The 14,663-nt window shown below is 39.3% G+C and overlaps 1 protein-coding gene across 1 annotated transcript in view; it reads left to right on the top strand.

Annotated features, from left to right (window-relative positions):
- The window catches only part of opcml (opioid binding protein/cell adhesion molecule-like), a 174,954-nt gene extending 166,017 nt beyond the window's left edge, over nucleotides 1-8,937 (top strand). The window contains exons 4-7 of the mRNA XM_066650817.1: nucleotides 5,596-5,730; nucleotides 5,838-5,958; nucleotides 6,541-6,692; nucleotides 8,774-8,937. Of these exons, the coding sequence (XP_066506914.1) occupies nucleotides 5,596-5,730; nucleotides 5,838-5,958; nucleotides 6,541-6,692; nucleotides 8,774-8,874 (509 nt within the window). The 3' untranslated portion in view covers nucleotides 8,875-8,937. The remainder of the gene's footprint in view (nucleotides 1-5,595; nucleotides 5,731-5,837; nucleotides 5,959-6,540; nucleotides 6,693-8,773) is intronic.
- Nucleotides 8,938-14,663: the final 5,726 nt, after the last annotated feature.

The raw sequence follows: 14,663 nt of genomic DNA, 5'->3' as shown, positions 1-14,663 counted from the left end.
TGAGCATTCCTCAACTTTCCCAGTCTTTTGTTGCCCCTGTCCCGACTCTTTTGGAATGTGTTGCAGGCCTCAAATAAAAAAAAATAAATAAATAAATAATAAAGTTCATCTGTGTTGAACATTAAATATATTGTTTGTGTAGTGTATTCAATTGAATATAGGTTGAACATGATTTGCAAATCATTATATTATGTTTTTATTTATGTTTTACACAATGTCCCAAATTCATTGTAATTGGGATTGTACAAATGAGGTTAAAAAATAGGCACATAGGACCAACCTAGAACAGCACACTTGTGAGACACAAGGTTTTAAATGTGCTGTTACATTTTGTGGAATCGAAACTATTATCACTACTACTATTACTACTTCTACTGCTATTAAAACATTCCTCTGAAATGTTCATGGCATTCAATGGTTGTTCAGATACTGATGTCGGAATATTAGCTCTGCATCACAAAAGCCACTTCAACTAATCCCAGTATTATTCCAGTGCTGTCGTACACTAGAAATGCCAAGATACACAAATGCCCAAGCCTTTATAATGAACCCTTAACCCTTCACCTAATCCAAACCCTAGAATTAATCCCTAAACCTAATTCAAACCCTTAAACATAAATCTAACTCTAACCATGAACATAGCTCTATCAGTAAGCTCCAAAGCTCCAAAAGGTAGAAACTTGACTAATGTTCTCACAAACAGTTGACAGCACTATTCCTGTAGCCGTTCCACAAATACATTAAAAAGAGTTTGAGTGGATTTTGTGAAAAAATGCTACCAGTCGACAGGAGCTCAGTGAACATAAACTGTGACCTGTAGAAGAGTATAGTAAAAAGAATCATAATTTGGGATATTTAAGTTCCCTTTTTAGTAATGTATATATTAATATTTGGAGATGCTCTCCTGTCTCCATGGTGTTGTTTATATAGCAGAAGGCGTATCATAAGTGAAATAAATACAGTGGCATGACTGAGCATTTCTGCTTTGAACCTGCATTGTTCCAGACAAAAATGGTGGAATTGAGACAGCCATTTCTTACATCACATACATAGTTTCTTACACCAATTCCATAATCTTGATTTTCACAAACTTAATGAAGTTGAAGATATAGATTTTAATCTAAACCACATTTAATAAATAAGGGTATTTTCTTCTTGGAAATAACTTCTAAATCTGTCATTCTGAGATGAGTTTTAGGGCGTTAATAAATGACTGGAGCATGATTTTAACATTGAATGAGAGTTAATGGAGCAAGACTCTTGAGACCATTTCTGTTGTTTCTAGTTGTTCATCATGAGGTTCTTCTGAAATGTAACGAGAAGCTTTTATTTACAAACTATGTCAAAAAAGAAATAAACTAAACCAAAATAGAGCTGCACCAGTAACTCTGCCCATTTATTTCACATGTTTTCTCACTCTTCCAAATGGCTTTGGCATATATACTGCTCATGCACCAGTTTCCTTCAGTAAACCTGAGCAGAATGTCTGATTAGTGTCTGAAACAGGCACAAATAGCTTGGAACATCACGATCTCAGAGTTCACATAAAGACTGAGATGGCTCTGTGGTCAAAGAACACAACCTCTGTCTTTGTTAAGCTGTGTGGTCCTTAAAGCTCATACAGTTCTACAAAGTGTGGGGGTATAAATATTGTGAAGGGTTCCTCTCATTCGGCTCATAAGTGTGTACACAGAAAGGGCATCCAGAGAGACAGCTGAAGAAAGATGAAGATAAAATACAGATATTGCTTTATACTGGCTGTGAACTAAAGTTGCAATGAAAAGGAGATGTTCTTTCTGTCCATCCCAGAATGTGTGTTAGAAGTGTTCCATACCTAGAGGTGCTGCCAGAAATGGAGGCCAAGCTGAAGGTGTTTTGATACGCTGTGTTTAAAACGGGCAATAGCCAAGTTGGAAACTCAGGCTGCTCAAAATGAACACTTGATCTGTTCTGTAGAGAACTGGTTGAAGGCTATGGCTGCAGTAATGAATATAACCTGATTACCTTAGTTGATTTACATGACTCAATTCACCTGACCCTAAAGGTAAACATTTGAGGAAAAATCAGTACCACTCCTACACATATGCTGGATGATAGTAATAAAAATCAGGGCTCATTAAATCTCCGGCTAATCGTGCAATCATATTCCTCACGCCTCTATTTTAGTCTGGCCCAAAATTGCAGAAATGAGTAATTTGGTTAGATAAGCATAATTACCCTGCTATATCACATCCCCCACCCTCCCCACCTCATCCCTAGGGCCATGGTATTAAGAGAGTAGAAATAACAACCTATATCTTCTGCTCAACCTTTAGACAAAGTGAGAGAGAGAGAGAGAGAGAGAGAGAGAGAGAGAGAGAGAGAGAGAGAGAGAGAGGAACAGTGAGTTAATGAGAGTTCTAATGTTGGATTGTTGCTGTGTGTTGTGACATTTGGTCTGCCAGGGAATAGGTTATCCGTTACTGAAGGTTAAACTGTATCTCTGCTCCTCAGAGGAACAGCCCAACCTTCCGTAATCCATTTTAGTGTTATTTAGAAACCATCTTCATCTGTTAAGAAATGTTATGCACTGAATGTTGAAAATGCCCCATTTCCTCTTATATACACTGTATGGCATATAGTCACTTTCCATGCTTTCTTCTGAAACCAGGCACATTCATAGTAAGCTTGGTCCCGATTACTGCTGTAACAGCTTCTATTCTCTTCTATAAACTATAGGCTACAATCTTTAAAAGATAGAAAGGTCTTTAAAGAAATGTTATGATTCTTATAACTGGAATAGAGTAAGTGTTTTTGTAGATGTAAATAATATTGTGTAACCTATCATTGTAATACAAATTCATACATTATTCCACTGTTTTGTCTTTTTATGGTAACTGTTATGTAGTATTAAAAAAGACAATTGACATTTTATTCAACAAAATATAATCTAAAAATTAAGAAGTTTGAAAATGGCAAGTGAGAAAATTTATTTGTCACTGCGTTTGTTATGAACAAAACACTGCAAAAGCATGTGCATCTATTTGTTCTTTTTACATGTCTTCTGTACATGGTCCTCCAGTCTATTAACTCAGTTTAAATGCAGAATATCATTGTCCAAAGAAAACCATATATCTCCAAGTATATCCATATAAGTCAATGTAATATACATATATATTTACAGGGGTTGGACAATGAAACTGAAACACCTGGTTTTAGTCCACAATAATTTATTAGAATGGTGTAGGGCCTCCTGTTGCGGCCAATACAGAATCAATTCGTCTTGGGAATGACATATAAAACTCCTGCACAGTGGTCAGAGGGATTTTAAGTCATTCTTCTTGCAGGATAGTGGCTAGGTCACTACAAGATGCTGGTGGAGGAAAACATTTCCTGACTCGCTCCTCCAAAACACCCCAAAGTGGCTCAATAATATTTAGATCTGGTGACTGTGCAGGCCATGGTAGATGTTCAACTTCACTTTCATGTTCATCAAACCAGTCTTTCACCAGTCTTGCTGTGTGTATTGGTGCATTGTCGTCCTGATACACGGCACCGCCTTCAGGATACAATGTTTGAACCATTGGATGCACATGGTCCTCCAGAATGGTTCGGTAGGCCTTGGCAGTGACGCACCCATCTAGCACAAATATTGGGCCAAAGGAATGCCATGATATGGCAACCCAAACCATCACTGATCCACCCCCATGCTTCACTCTGGGCATGCAACAGTCTGGGTGGTACGCCTCTTTGAGGCTTCTCCACACCGTAACTCTCCCGGATGTGGGGAAAACAGTAAAGGTGGACTCAATACATGTTTTACATTGTCCACAACCCAAGATTTGCGCTCCTTGCACCATTGAAACCGACGTTTGGCATTGGCATGAGTGACCAAAGGTTTGGCTATAGCAGCCCGGCCGTGTATATTGACCCTGTGGAGCTCCCGACGGACAGTTCTGGTGGAAACAGGAGAGTTGAGGTGCACATTTAATTCTGGCATGATTTGGGCAGCTGTGGGTTTATGTTTTTTGGATACAATCCGAGTCAGCACCCGAACATCCCTTTTAGACAGCTTCCTCTTGCGTCCACAGTTAATCCTGTTGGATGTGTTTCGTCCTTCTTGGTGGTATGCTGAAATTACCCTGGATACCGTGGCTCTTGATACATCACAAAGACTTGCTGTCTTGACTCGAAAGTGTTCGTAGGTGTGAGTGTGTGGGTGAATGTGTGTGTGTCTGTGTTGCCCTGTGAAGGACTGGCGTCCCCTCCAGGGTGTGTTCCCGCCTTGCGCCAGATGATTCCAGGTAGGCTCTGGACCCCCCGCGACCCTACATTGGATAAGCGGTTACAGATAATGGATGGATGGATGGACTTGCTGTCTTGGTCACAGATGCACCAGCAAGACATGCATCAACAATTTGTTCTCTTTTGAACTCTGGTATGTCACCCATAATGTTGTGTGCATAAGAGCAAAACTGTGCTCTTACCCTCTGAGCACACCAGCCACCAGGCTAGTCCAATTTAGCCATGAAACCTCCCACACTAAAATGACAGGTGTTTCTGTTTCATTGTCCAACCCCTGTGTGTATATATACATACATATATATATATATATATATATATATATATATATATATATATATATATATATATATATATATATCAGAAACAGCTGATAGGTCTACTCAGTCTTTATGGATTAGGAGAACACAGACTAGGAAATGCACTGTAGAGGTGCTATTGTGGTGGTTGGTGATGTAGCACATAAAGATCACATGGAACTATGGAACTGGTGGCACTGAGCATGCATTAATGGTGCCAGTGGGGCTAGGTAAAGGCCAGTGTAGATTTACGCTTGTTAATACTTAAGGGTAAAGTAGGACTGTAAAGCTATCTTGGACAGGGTTTTGTCTGGGAGTGGGGTGGGCCCTATGGGAAATTCTAATGAACTGGCATAGGATATTTTACACCTTTTCTTGTGTATGATTATAATTACTAATTACATAGACTTTTCAGGCACAATAAATTGGGGGCTAGAGTAGGCCCTAAATGTGACTGGTGATTATTATTCAGATATGAGTACACTGTTTTAGGAATGTGTTGTTGCACAGTAACACTATTTCAGAGTGATTGATAGGCTTATGTGTTTGCCAAAAAAAAAAAAAAAAAGTGACCATTGCTCAATTAGCTACGACAGGTCACAAATTGCCATTCTCACATTTCAATATGTCTGTGAGGACTGTGACTGGGTGAAAATATACAACAGATGTTTGCAGCCAACAGTTACAGCATTATGCCACAGTAGCAGCACAATGCTGCTAAACTAAATCTCTGACACTGTTAACAGAGGGAAGAGAAATGATGTATTTAGGAAGGAAATCAAAAATGAAGAAGGTCCCATAATTAACCCCTGTGGGACACCCCTAATAATATGACATGACAAACACTGCCTGTCACACCTCCTCAGTTTTTTTTTTTTATTATTATTGTCTTTTGTTGTGCAAATGATTTGCTTCTTAAGGAAATATTGTATGTTCCTGGATGTGTATTGTATGAAAATACTGTTTCTGGTGTCATTTTACATGAACATGAGCATGTATGTTTAATATGTTTCAGGTCGTAGATTCGTCAGCGAGGGAGAGTATGTTGAGATGACCGCAATCACCAAAGAACAGTCCGGTTCATACGAGTGCATCTCTTCCAACGACATCTCGCCGCCAGACGTGAGGACGGTACAAGTCACAGTAAACTGTGAGTTGGAAGTTACTTTTACTGATTTGAAACCAGTGTCTATGGGTTTGATAGCACTGACGCTATAATGTATGATCATCATTAGTCTAGTCCATTCACCCCCACAGATCCACCGGTCATTATGAATGCCCGCAGCACAGGGATACCTGTTGGTCAAAGAGGGGTACTGCACTGTGAGGCATCCGCGGTTCCTCTTGCTGATTTCCACTGGTACAAAGAAGACCGTCGGTGAGTTTCATTTTTTGTGTGTGTGTGTCAGCTTAATATAATGGTTATTTGCCTTAAAAGAACAATAAGTTATTTTGGCCACCAAATGTGATTTGTGAGGTGAAGAAACAAATTGCACTGTTGGCCCTGAATGACTGAGTTACTGCTCCAAAGAGTCATTAATTTAAATAACAACAGTAGATGAAGGTTTTTTTCTGATTTTGTTTTTTTAATAAGGTGTAATTACATTGTTTATCACAATATATGCACAATGTAATAGCAAGCACTGTAAAATGATAATATATTATAGTGTAAGTATATATGTTTTCTAATTCTTTAAACATGTTGAAATTCTACAGTGCCTTTTTGAGACACTGCCTCTTAAATTTGAAATTATAAAAGTGGGAGACAAATGCAACATTAGGAGTCTTGCCCAAGACTTGCTGGTACAGCGTAATCCTCTAGCTGTGGATGATGGTCATGATGTTTCTGAACAAATGGAAATTGAACCCTAGCCTGCTGTATGGAAAATCTTTTCGCTTCAATGAAGCAGACATTGGTATTTATAATGTTAATACTAACCCGACCTTATTTGCTTCACAGCCTCTTCAATGGGCTCAATGGAGTGAAGATAGAAAACAAAGGTAAACAGTCCACGCTGATATTTTTCAATGTGTCTGAAGAGGATTATGGGAACTACACGTGCGTGGCCATGAACAAGCTGGGGATCTCGAACGCAAGCATAATCCTCTATGGTGAGAACACCTATTCAGTAATATAAAACCAGTTGATGTAAAATAAAACTCGTTATAGTTCTCCATCATTTGAGGTGTGATAGCTGTTTGCTTGTGCTGCGGCTCATCTTATTAATGTGCATAATCAAGTCACTATCTCCAAACAGACTCATGAAGAATTCATAAGAATTATAACAAGCGATGACAAGTTCATGAATGTAGATCTGAATCAAAAATACAGCGGCTGAGCATTCCCCAGACCACTGCTATAACTTTTTAGATGCATTAGATCAGTGTGAATTCCTGAGGAACTCGCAGTCATTGAGTCATTCTGTTTACATCTGCCTCTATAGCAGTTCCTTTAGCTTTGTCTTTGAAAATGAGTCTACAGCTCATGTGGGTTTTACTGTAGTGCTTCCTATTCCATCCCTTCTGTGTGAATCGAATATTCCAGAGAATATTTCGCTTGCTCTCATGAAGAATGTAGACACTTATAAAAAGAGATTTCAGCTATCCGAGGGCCACCATGCCCAATGCCGAATGCCATATAAAGGGCTCTTAACCTCTAAGCATTGGGTTTACAGCTGGAAACCATATTCTTTGAGTGATGAATTGATGGTGCACTTCCAATAATTTTAAGCTGAGAGGGTATGATGGTGGTGATGCAGAATTAATTATCCAGCATCAGTACTTCACCTCACATATGTTGTCCTGCTGAGATGCCATAAACCTCTCTAAGGAATGTGTGAAAACAGGTCTATCAACTTCCCCTAAGTATAGAAGAGGGCAAATAACTTCCATAATGTTAGAGAAGCAATGTTGGATGAGCAGGTGTTAAATCTCTGGCTGTGTAATGCACTTCACAATGTATACCTATGTTAAAGGGAACAGATTTCTGCAAAAAATACCAGGGGAGAGGCAGGGGAAAATACCAGACCCTAAAGCTTCTTTAAGACCCTTCACACTTGATTAATATACCTTTATGATATGTGATAAAAACCACTGACACATGGATTCTGTCAGTGTTTGTTTGTTTGTTTGTTTTTTCTCTCCTCTGTGATATTAGTCAAATCAAAGTGTTCTTTATAACACATTTATTTTAAAATTGCACATTATTCTTCCCTTACTGCAAAATCATATAATTACTGTAGAATATCCTATTACACAAGTGACAAATCTGAAAACAGAGCATTACTCAAACTCTTTTAAATGATCAAATGCAGCAAATTATTTATCACTTCAGAAATGTCCCATTTTGCTAAAATGACCATAATCTTGCACATCCCAGATTTCACCTTCTTTAAGGTGCACCCAGTGTGGACACAGATGCTTAGGTGTGCATATAGAACTTGCATAGCATAATCTTCTAAAAAAATAAATAAATAATAATGAAATGGAGGCTCTGGAGCATATGAACCTAAGGTCATCAAACCCAATACGAAGCAAAAACACCCCCTAGCACTGGACTGTGAATCAGCAAAACTGCATTTCCAGGTGTGGACGTGTTAGAATGGACTATTAATCTAAACCTAACCATGCAACATCAGAACCGGACCTCACTAATGCTCACAAAAATGCCTGAGCATCCAATGTAATGCCATGCTGGAGGAGATTCAGCTGTCACTGAAGGAACAGGGGTAAAACTGTCCATATCTCCAAATATTTTCAGTCCTTTGATATATATATTACTTAAAGGTCTAAAAGTGCTTAGACTATTGAAAGATGAGCTGTATTATTATTATTGGATGCAAAGGGGCTGATAGATAACACACCCCAGGTAATGAAAATTTTATATCGGTTAATAACCCTCTAAAGAAAAAAAAAAATAAATATATATATATATATATATATATATATATATATATATATATATATTGCTAATGATTAAGCTTCAACACACATTTTAGGTAATAGGATCAGTACGAGCACTAAGTACTCTCCTTCATTCTATTCTTAACTATCTCTGTTTTTTTTCTCTCTTTTTCATTATCTTTCTCCCTGCTCTTTCTATATACCTCTTTTTCTCTGTGTCCTCATTCCTTCTGTCTCTCTCTTTCTCTCTATTTCTCTCCCTCTTTCTCTCTCTCTCTCTCGTACTCTAGGTCCAGGAGCGCTGCACGATGCGAACAATTCTGCATTCTCACCTTCCGTCTCGCTCGGCCTGCTGCTCTCCCTCTCATTCTTTTACTTGAGCCAGTTTTGATGTTAGAGACCATCCCCTGCATCAGAGTCACTCAGCATCACTCTTTCTCTCTCACACTCACACACACACACACACACACACACACACACACAGTAACACACACACACACACACACACACACACACACACACACACACACACACATATATTCACACACATTTTCTTCCTCTCACACATAACACACATACACTTACACAAACTACATACACCCCCCCCCCCCTCTCTCTCTCTCTCTCTCTCTCTCTCACACACACACACACACACACACACACACACATACACACACACACTGACTTCAAGGCCCATCAATAGAAGCAGAGTATTTGAGTTACTGTTATTATGATAATATTCTTTTCCTTTTAATGATATATTAATTAATGGTATGGTTGTAATTTTTACTTTGCCTTACACTCCTTTTTTGTGTAGGGAGAGGAAAAAAGGGGGTTATTTTGGGGCTGGGGTCTGTTTCCCTGAGGGAATATGAGACTGCATTGGGTTCTTGGGTTTAACGGTTAGAGGCTAATTGTAGAACCACAGTGTGTGTCTCTCCAACTTTTTGTATGTAAAAGAAAAGCAAAAAGTCATGTGATGATCGTTAAAAAAGAGAAAAAAAAATCAAACTGGTTTTGCTCAGTATTGAAGTGTGTGAATTGAGAAATTTCCGTGTCATGTCAGAGTTCCCTGTAAAATAACATGAACCTTTTTTAAATAATCAAAAAAAAAAAAAAAAATCATGTGAAATATGATTTCCTGTACTGTACAGACGTATACAGTGGAATAACTTACAGTTTATTCAAATATAAGTAAGGTCAACCTATGCGTAACATTAGCTCCCTTCCTGAAACAGTCTGGTGCGTACTTATAGTGTCCATTCCCCCATTAAAAGCTGTTGTTGCCATTAATGTCTTTCAGATCATTGCTCCATTATGACACCTGGTACATCATAGGTTAATCAAACTCACCTCAAACTTTCTTTACAGTAAATATAGACACATTTGTATGTTTAGAAAGAAGGCAAACAAACAGACGAGGCACATTCAGAGGAACTCTCGCAGAGACGAGTGCTATCTCTATATGCTTTAGCTGGAGGATGCACTAAATGCTGAAGCATATTAATTTAATCAAGCTGCCTGACATTTCGAGTACTGTGCAAGTCACACAACACCTGAATATTTGTTTAATTGTCAGTCCAAACAGCCATAAAGTACGTTATTCATTTTTCAGCACCCACAAGAAGCTGAAAGCAATCTTAACAGAAACAAACATGATACATTTTCATAAGGAAGAGGAGCATCAAAGTAACTGGAGGTTTAATAACTGAATAAACAATAGAGATATGAGACTCTCAATGACCATGCAATACCTTGTGGAGTAAGGTTAAAGGGCCTGAGGAATCTATATTTAATGCTGAGATTACGTCATCAGAAGCAAAAAAAAAAAAAACTTCTACAACTGAGGTCTGAAAATAATCATTGTAGGTATCATTAGCCAAGGAGTAGGCTCAGTCCATACTGAAATGAATACGAAATAAGATTTGGCTGTTGATGTTTCAGTGTTCAGGGATGTAGCCACTAGTGGGCCTTTGGACCAAGGCCCATCATGTCAGCCATAGCTAATTCCCAGCCTGCAAGTTCCCATGCACAGGCACACACTCCTTTCCAGGAGCATGACGGGAGCGTGAAGCACACGAAACACTGCTGCTGCGCTTTGTGAACCGAGCAAAGCTAGCATTGGTGCAGATGCTCACTTCTCATTGATTGGTCTTTGATGCTTTCGGGACCAATTTAGTGCCATGTAAAGAATGAAACGGAAATGGAAAACGGAATGAAAACGGCAGCAAAACTGAACCCCACTCCCACACGGACACTCCCCCTGGGCTTGGCAATAAGGCCCCCTTCAGAAGGTTTGCAGTTGTGCCTTATTTGTGGAGGAAGAATTGTACCTGCCCGGTTTTGCCAAAGCCCCTCCAAAGGTCAGTGTCTGGCTACACCACTCTCAGTGTGTATAATGTTTGGTGCTCCGATTTCCTCTCAACGTCCAACACACATCTTACTAGGTGGATTGACTGACTGAGTGTGTGAACCTGTGTGTGTGTGTGTGTTTATGTGTGGGGTGTGTGTTTTTATATATTTGTGAGGACCAGATGTACTCGTAAGGATAGGGGTAACCCACATGTCATGGTATGGTGAGGACATTTTGGACATTTTGGTGGTCCTCATTACTCTTTTTTATATACTGGTATTTTTAATGTGAAAATCTGAAAGTGCGACAGTATTTTCTATTGGTTACAGAGGTTAGGGTTAGGTGTGGATAGTGTAGTTTCAATTAATTCAATTATTTCAGTGGAAGTCCTCACAAGTATAGCAGAACCAACGTGTGTGTGTGTGTGTGTGTGTGTGAGTGAGTGAGAGAGAAAGTGAGCGAGCGAGTGCAAGAGAGAGAGAGAGAATGTGTGACTCAGTGTGTGATTTCCTGTGATTGAGTAGCACCCTGTCCTTGGTGCCCAATGATTCCAAGTAGTTCCTACTCCACACCTGGTGAGGATGGAGGTGGTTATAAAAAATGAATGAATGAATGAAATGACAATATTATACTTTGTTTTTAATGGCTGTTTCAACTGAAAATTAAATCATAGAAAAGGTGGCCTCTGAATTTGCACAGGACTTTGAATTGAGTTCTCTTCTTTAGAGAACACTCCTGCCTCCTCTCGTTTAGGAAAGAGTTTTATTGTTTGCTGACACTGTTGAGGTGTTCTGTCAGTGTTCTTTCTCAGGTTCTAAGAGATGAATTTAATTTGTGTGTGGCTGTGAATGTCAATGCTTACAGCTAAAAGACATTAAAAACAAAGCCAAGACTATTGTTTGCTGAATGCTGTGTACTGAGAACTGCTTTTAAATGTATAAGTTACATAGTTTTATGATGATACACACTCTTATGCATATTCACCATGTTAAATAATGTAGGCGTGTAGAGCCATGCGTACAGTAGAGATATGGAATAGGGCTCATCTCTTTCCTTTGAGCACTTTTCCCCCAGTAATCATGCTTGGCGGATGTTACCCAGTGCTGATATGTCACCTTGATAAGCCCGCCATTTTCCTGTCACACCTCCACACCTGTTACTCTGCCTCTAAAAGCTGACCTGGAACACAGTCAACACCTTAATGAGGAGATTTGGATGCTTCCCAAAGAGAGACAGTTATCAGCCCATGACATTACACAAGCTAACAGAACACACACACACACTCACACAGCTTAGTTAGAGCTTAGAAATGAGACTTGGTGCTCAGAGGAATTTGACCGTCTCCTCATTTAGTCCAAGTAGGACCAATCAGTGACGGCAGAGTCCAAACACCTCTGATCACAGCAGAGCTCCACAAACAGCTCCCATAAACCTCTCCTGCTTAAAGGAGAGTTCCACTCACTTTATGAAAAACAATCGGCGTCACTTAGTCATTGGGATGTAAACAGAATAATTCAGTGGTTCACTGTAGAGAAACTCACTGACTCTGATTTCTTCACGGTGGTGGTAATAGGAGACTGACTTTTTATTTGTGATGCTGAGCATGGCCAACCAACAGTAGGTTTTCTTTGAAGACCAGCATTTCCGGTAATTCATGTAGTAACTTTCCAAAGAAAACAGGTACTGTATTTCCATTTTGGCTGATATTTACTTTACTACATCGTTTCAACACAGTAGCTGTTCTTCACATTATATGAAAAGTAATGATGAATGGGCCAATAGGGATACTCCAAGATTAATTGGAACAGTTCTTTTTTTTTTTTTTTTTTTTTTTAAACCATTAAATATTTGAGGCCAACAATGTATCAGCTACTGAAGAACAAGGTATAGTACGTTTTATTTTACAGTTTCTTGTAATAGCTGATCATGAAAGAGCTCTTTAACGTGATAAACCTTTCCGATAGTTTGGTTCCTGTCATCACAGTGAAGCAATCTGAGTCATTTAGTGCTACACCTCAAGTCTCTGAATTACTTTGTTTGCATTGTACATTTATGTAGATATTTTATTTTGAACAATATAATTCCCCTGTAAGCCTTAAATGAGTGAACCTAATTTTCTATCAATCGATATATATATATATAGTAATGACATTATTTCACCCTAAAAATTTACAAACTTGAATCAGAAAACACACCTGTAAATGATACAAGTATCTGCTTGTGTGTATTAGTATGTTAGCACTATGCGAGCAACAATTCACAATAACCCTTTTTTTTGCCATTGTTGTTGTATATTAATCATGCAAGGCTGAAGATATTTTAAAGAAATTCTTATCTGAAGTTTTATTTTCAGCTTGTTAGGCACATGTTAGCCTACAGTATTTGACCTGGTACGTTGCAGGTTTAGATTCCTTTAATAACAAGCCCTTTTATCAAGCTGACTTTTTTCCATTTCTTACGACTGACTGAAACACTTAGGTTAAGTTACTGCTTACTGCAAGCCTTCCAGCTGGAAAAATTTGATTCTCACATAATTGGTCCCACTCACTAGAAATCCTACACGATTGGCTGATTCCATTGTCCCCAAGACATATGAGACCTTTAGTCCAGCTCCTGAAGACCTAATCAACCACAGTCTTCACGCTGAATGATGACTATAAACATATTTAGCATAAGCTTTTGTGTAAAACTAAAGAAACAACTTCAGGCACCAAAAATGTCTTGTGTTTAATTTTTGACTGAACTTCCATGTTAATGTTTCTCATCTGCTTTGGTGTAGACTTTAAATGAGGCATGCAGGTCTGCCAGCTCAAACCACAGATGAAGCTGCAGATTCAGTTTGATGGGTAAAGTTTATCGTGTTGTGCATGTGCTATGAGAACAATATTAATTCTAATAGATGATGGTGAATTGAGTGGAAAAGCAACCCCTCTGGTGTGGCTGCAGTGTAACGTAAATGTGATCTGTAGACCTGCATTTGTTCTGATGTTTCCTTGTGGCCGTCTTTTATTTTTACCTTTTTGTTTTCTTTTCTTCCAGTAGGCATGTGTGCATTGTGATTCAACTGAACTGAGCTGTTAAAATACAATGGATAGTAAAATATTTAACCAACTACTATGAATGATTTGGGCTTAGCACCTAGCAGTTTCATACATGGCACCATGGTAGTAGAAAAAATAGTAACTCAAGCATAATAGGATTTTTATTTAATAAGGTGTTCATATAATGCACAAAAGAGGAAACACACTGATATGCAATCTGAACTCATCGGATTCTGTCTCCTGCACTAGGTTTAATTTTAATTACTGAGTGGAACACAGGACCAGCTCTTTACCCTCGCTAGGATCCTGGAGGGTGCATGGGAGTTTGCTCAACCAGTCTACATGTGTTTTGTGGATCTGGAGAAGGCATTCGACCGTGTCCCTCGGGGTATTCTGTGGGGGGTGCTCAGGGAGTATGGGGTACTGGGCTCTTTGTTACGAGCTATCCAGTCCCTGTACAAACAGAGCAGGAGTCTGGTTCGTATGGCTGGCAGTAAATCTGACTGGTTTCCAGTCAGAGTTGGACTCCGTCAGGGCTGCCCGTTGTCACCGGTTCTGTTCATAATTTTTATGGACAGAATTTCTCGGCGTAGCCAAGTGGCGGAGGGTGTCCGGTTTGGTGGTCTCAGGATTCCATGTCTGCTTTTTGCAGATGATGTGGTCTTGTTGGCTTCATCGAGCCGGGACCTCCGGCTCTTGCTGGACCAGTTTGCAGCCGAGTGTGAAGCGGTAGGGATGAGGATCAGCACCTCCAAGTCCGAGTCCATGGTACTCAGCCGGAAAAGG

Source organism: Hoplias malabaricus, chromosome 18 (genome assembly GCF_029633855.1).
Source record: "Hoplias malabaricus isolate fHopMal1 chromosome 18, fHopMal1.hap1, whole genome shotgun sequence".
Classification (NCBI taxonomy): domain Eukaryota; kingdom Metazoa; phylum Chordata; class Actinopteri; order Characiformes; family Erythrinidae; genus Hoplias; species Hoplias malabaricus.
Note: the sequence above shows the minus strand (reverse complement) of the source record. Positions and strands in the feature narration are given on the sequence as shown.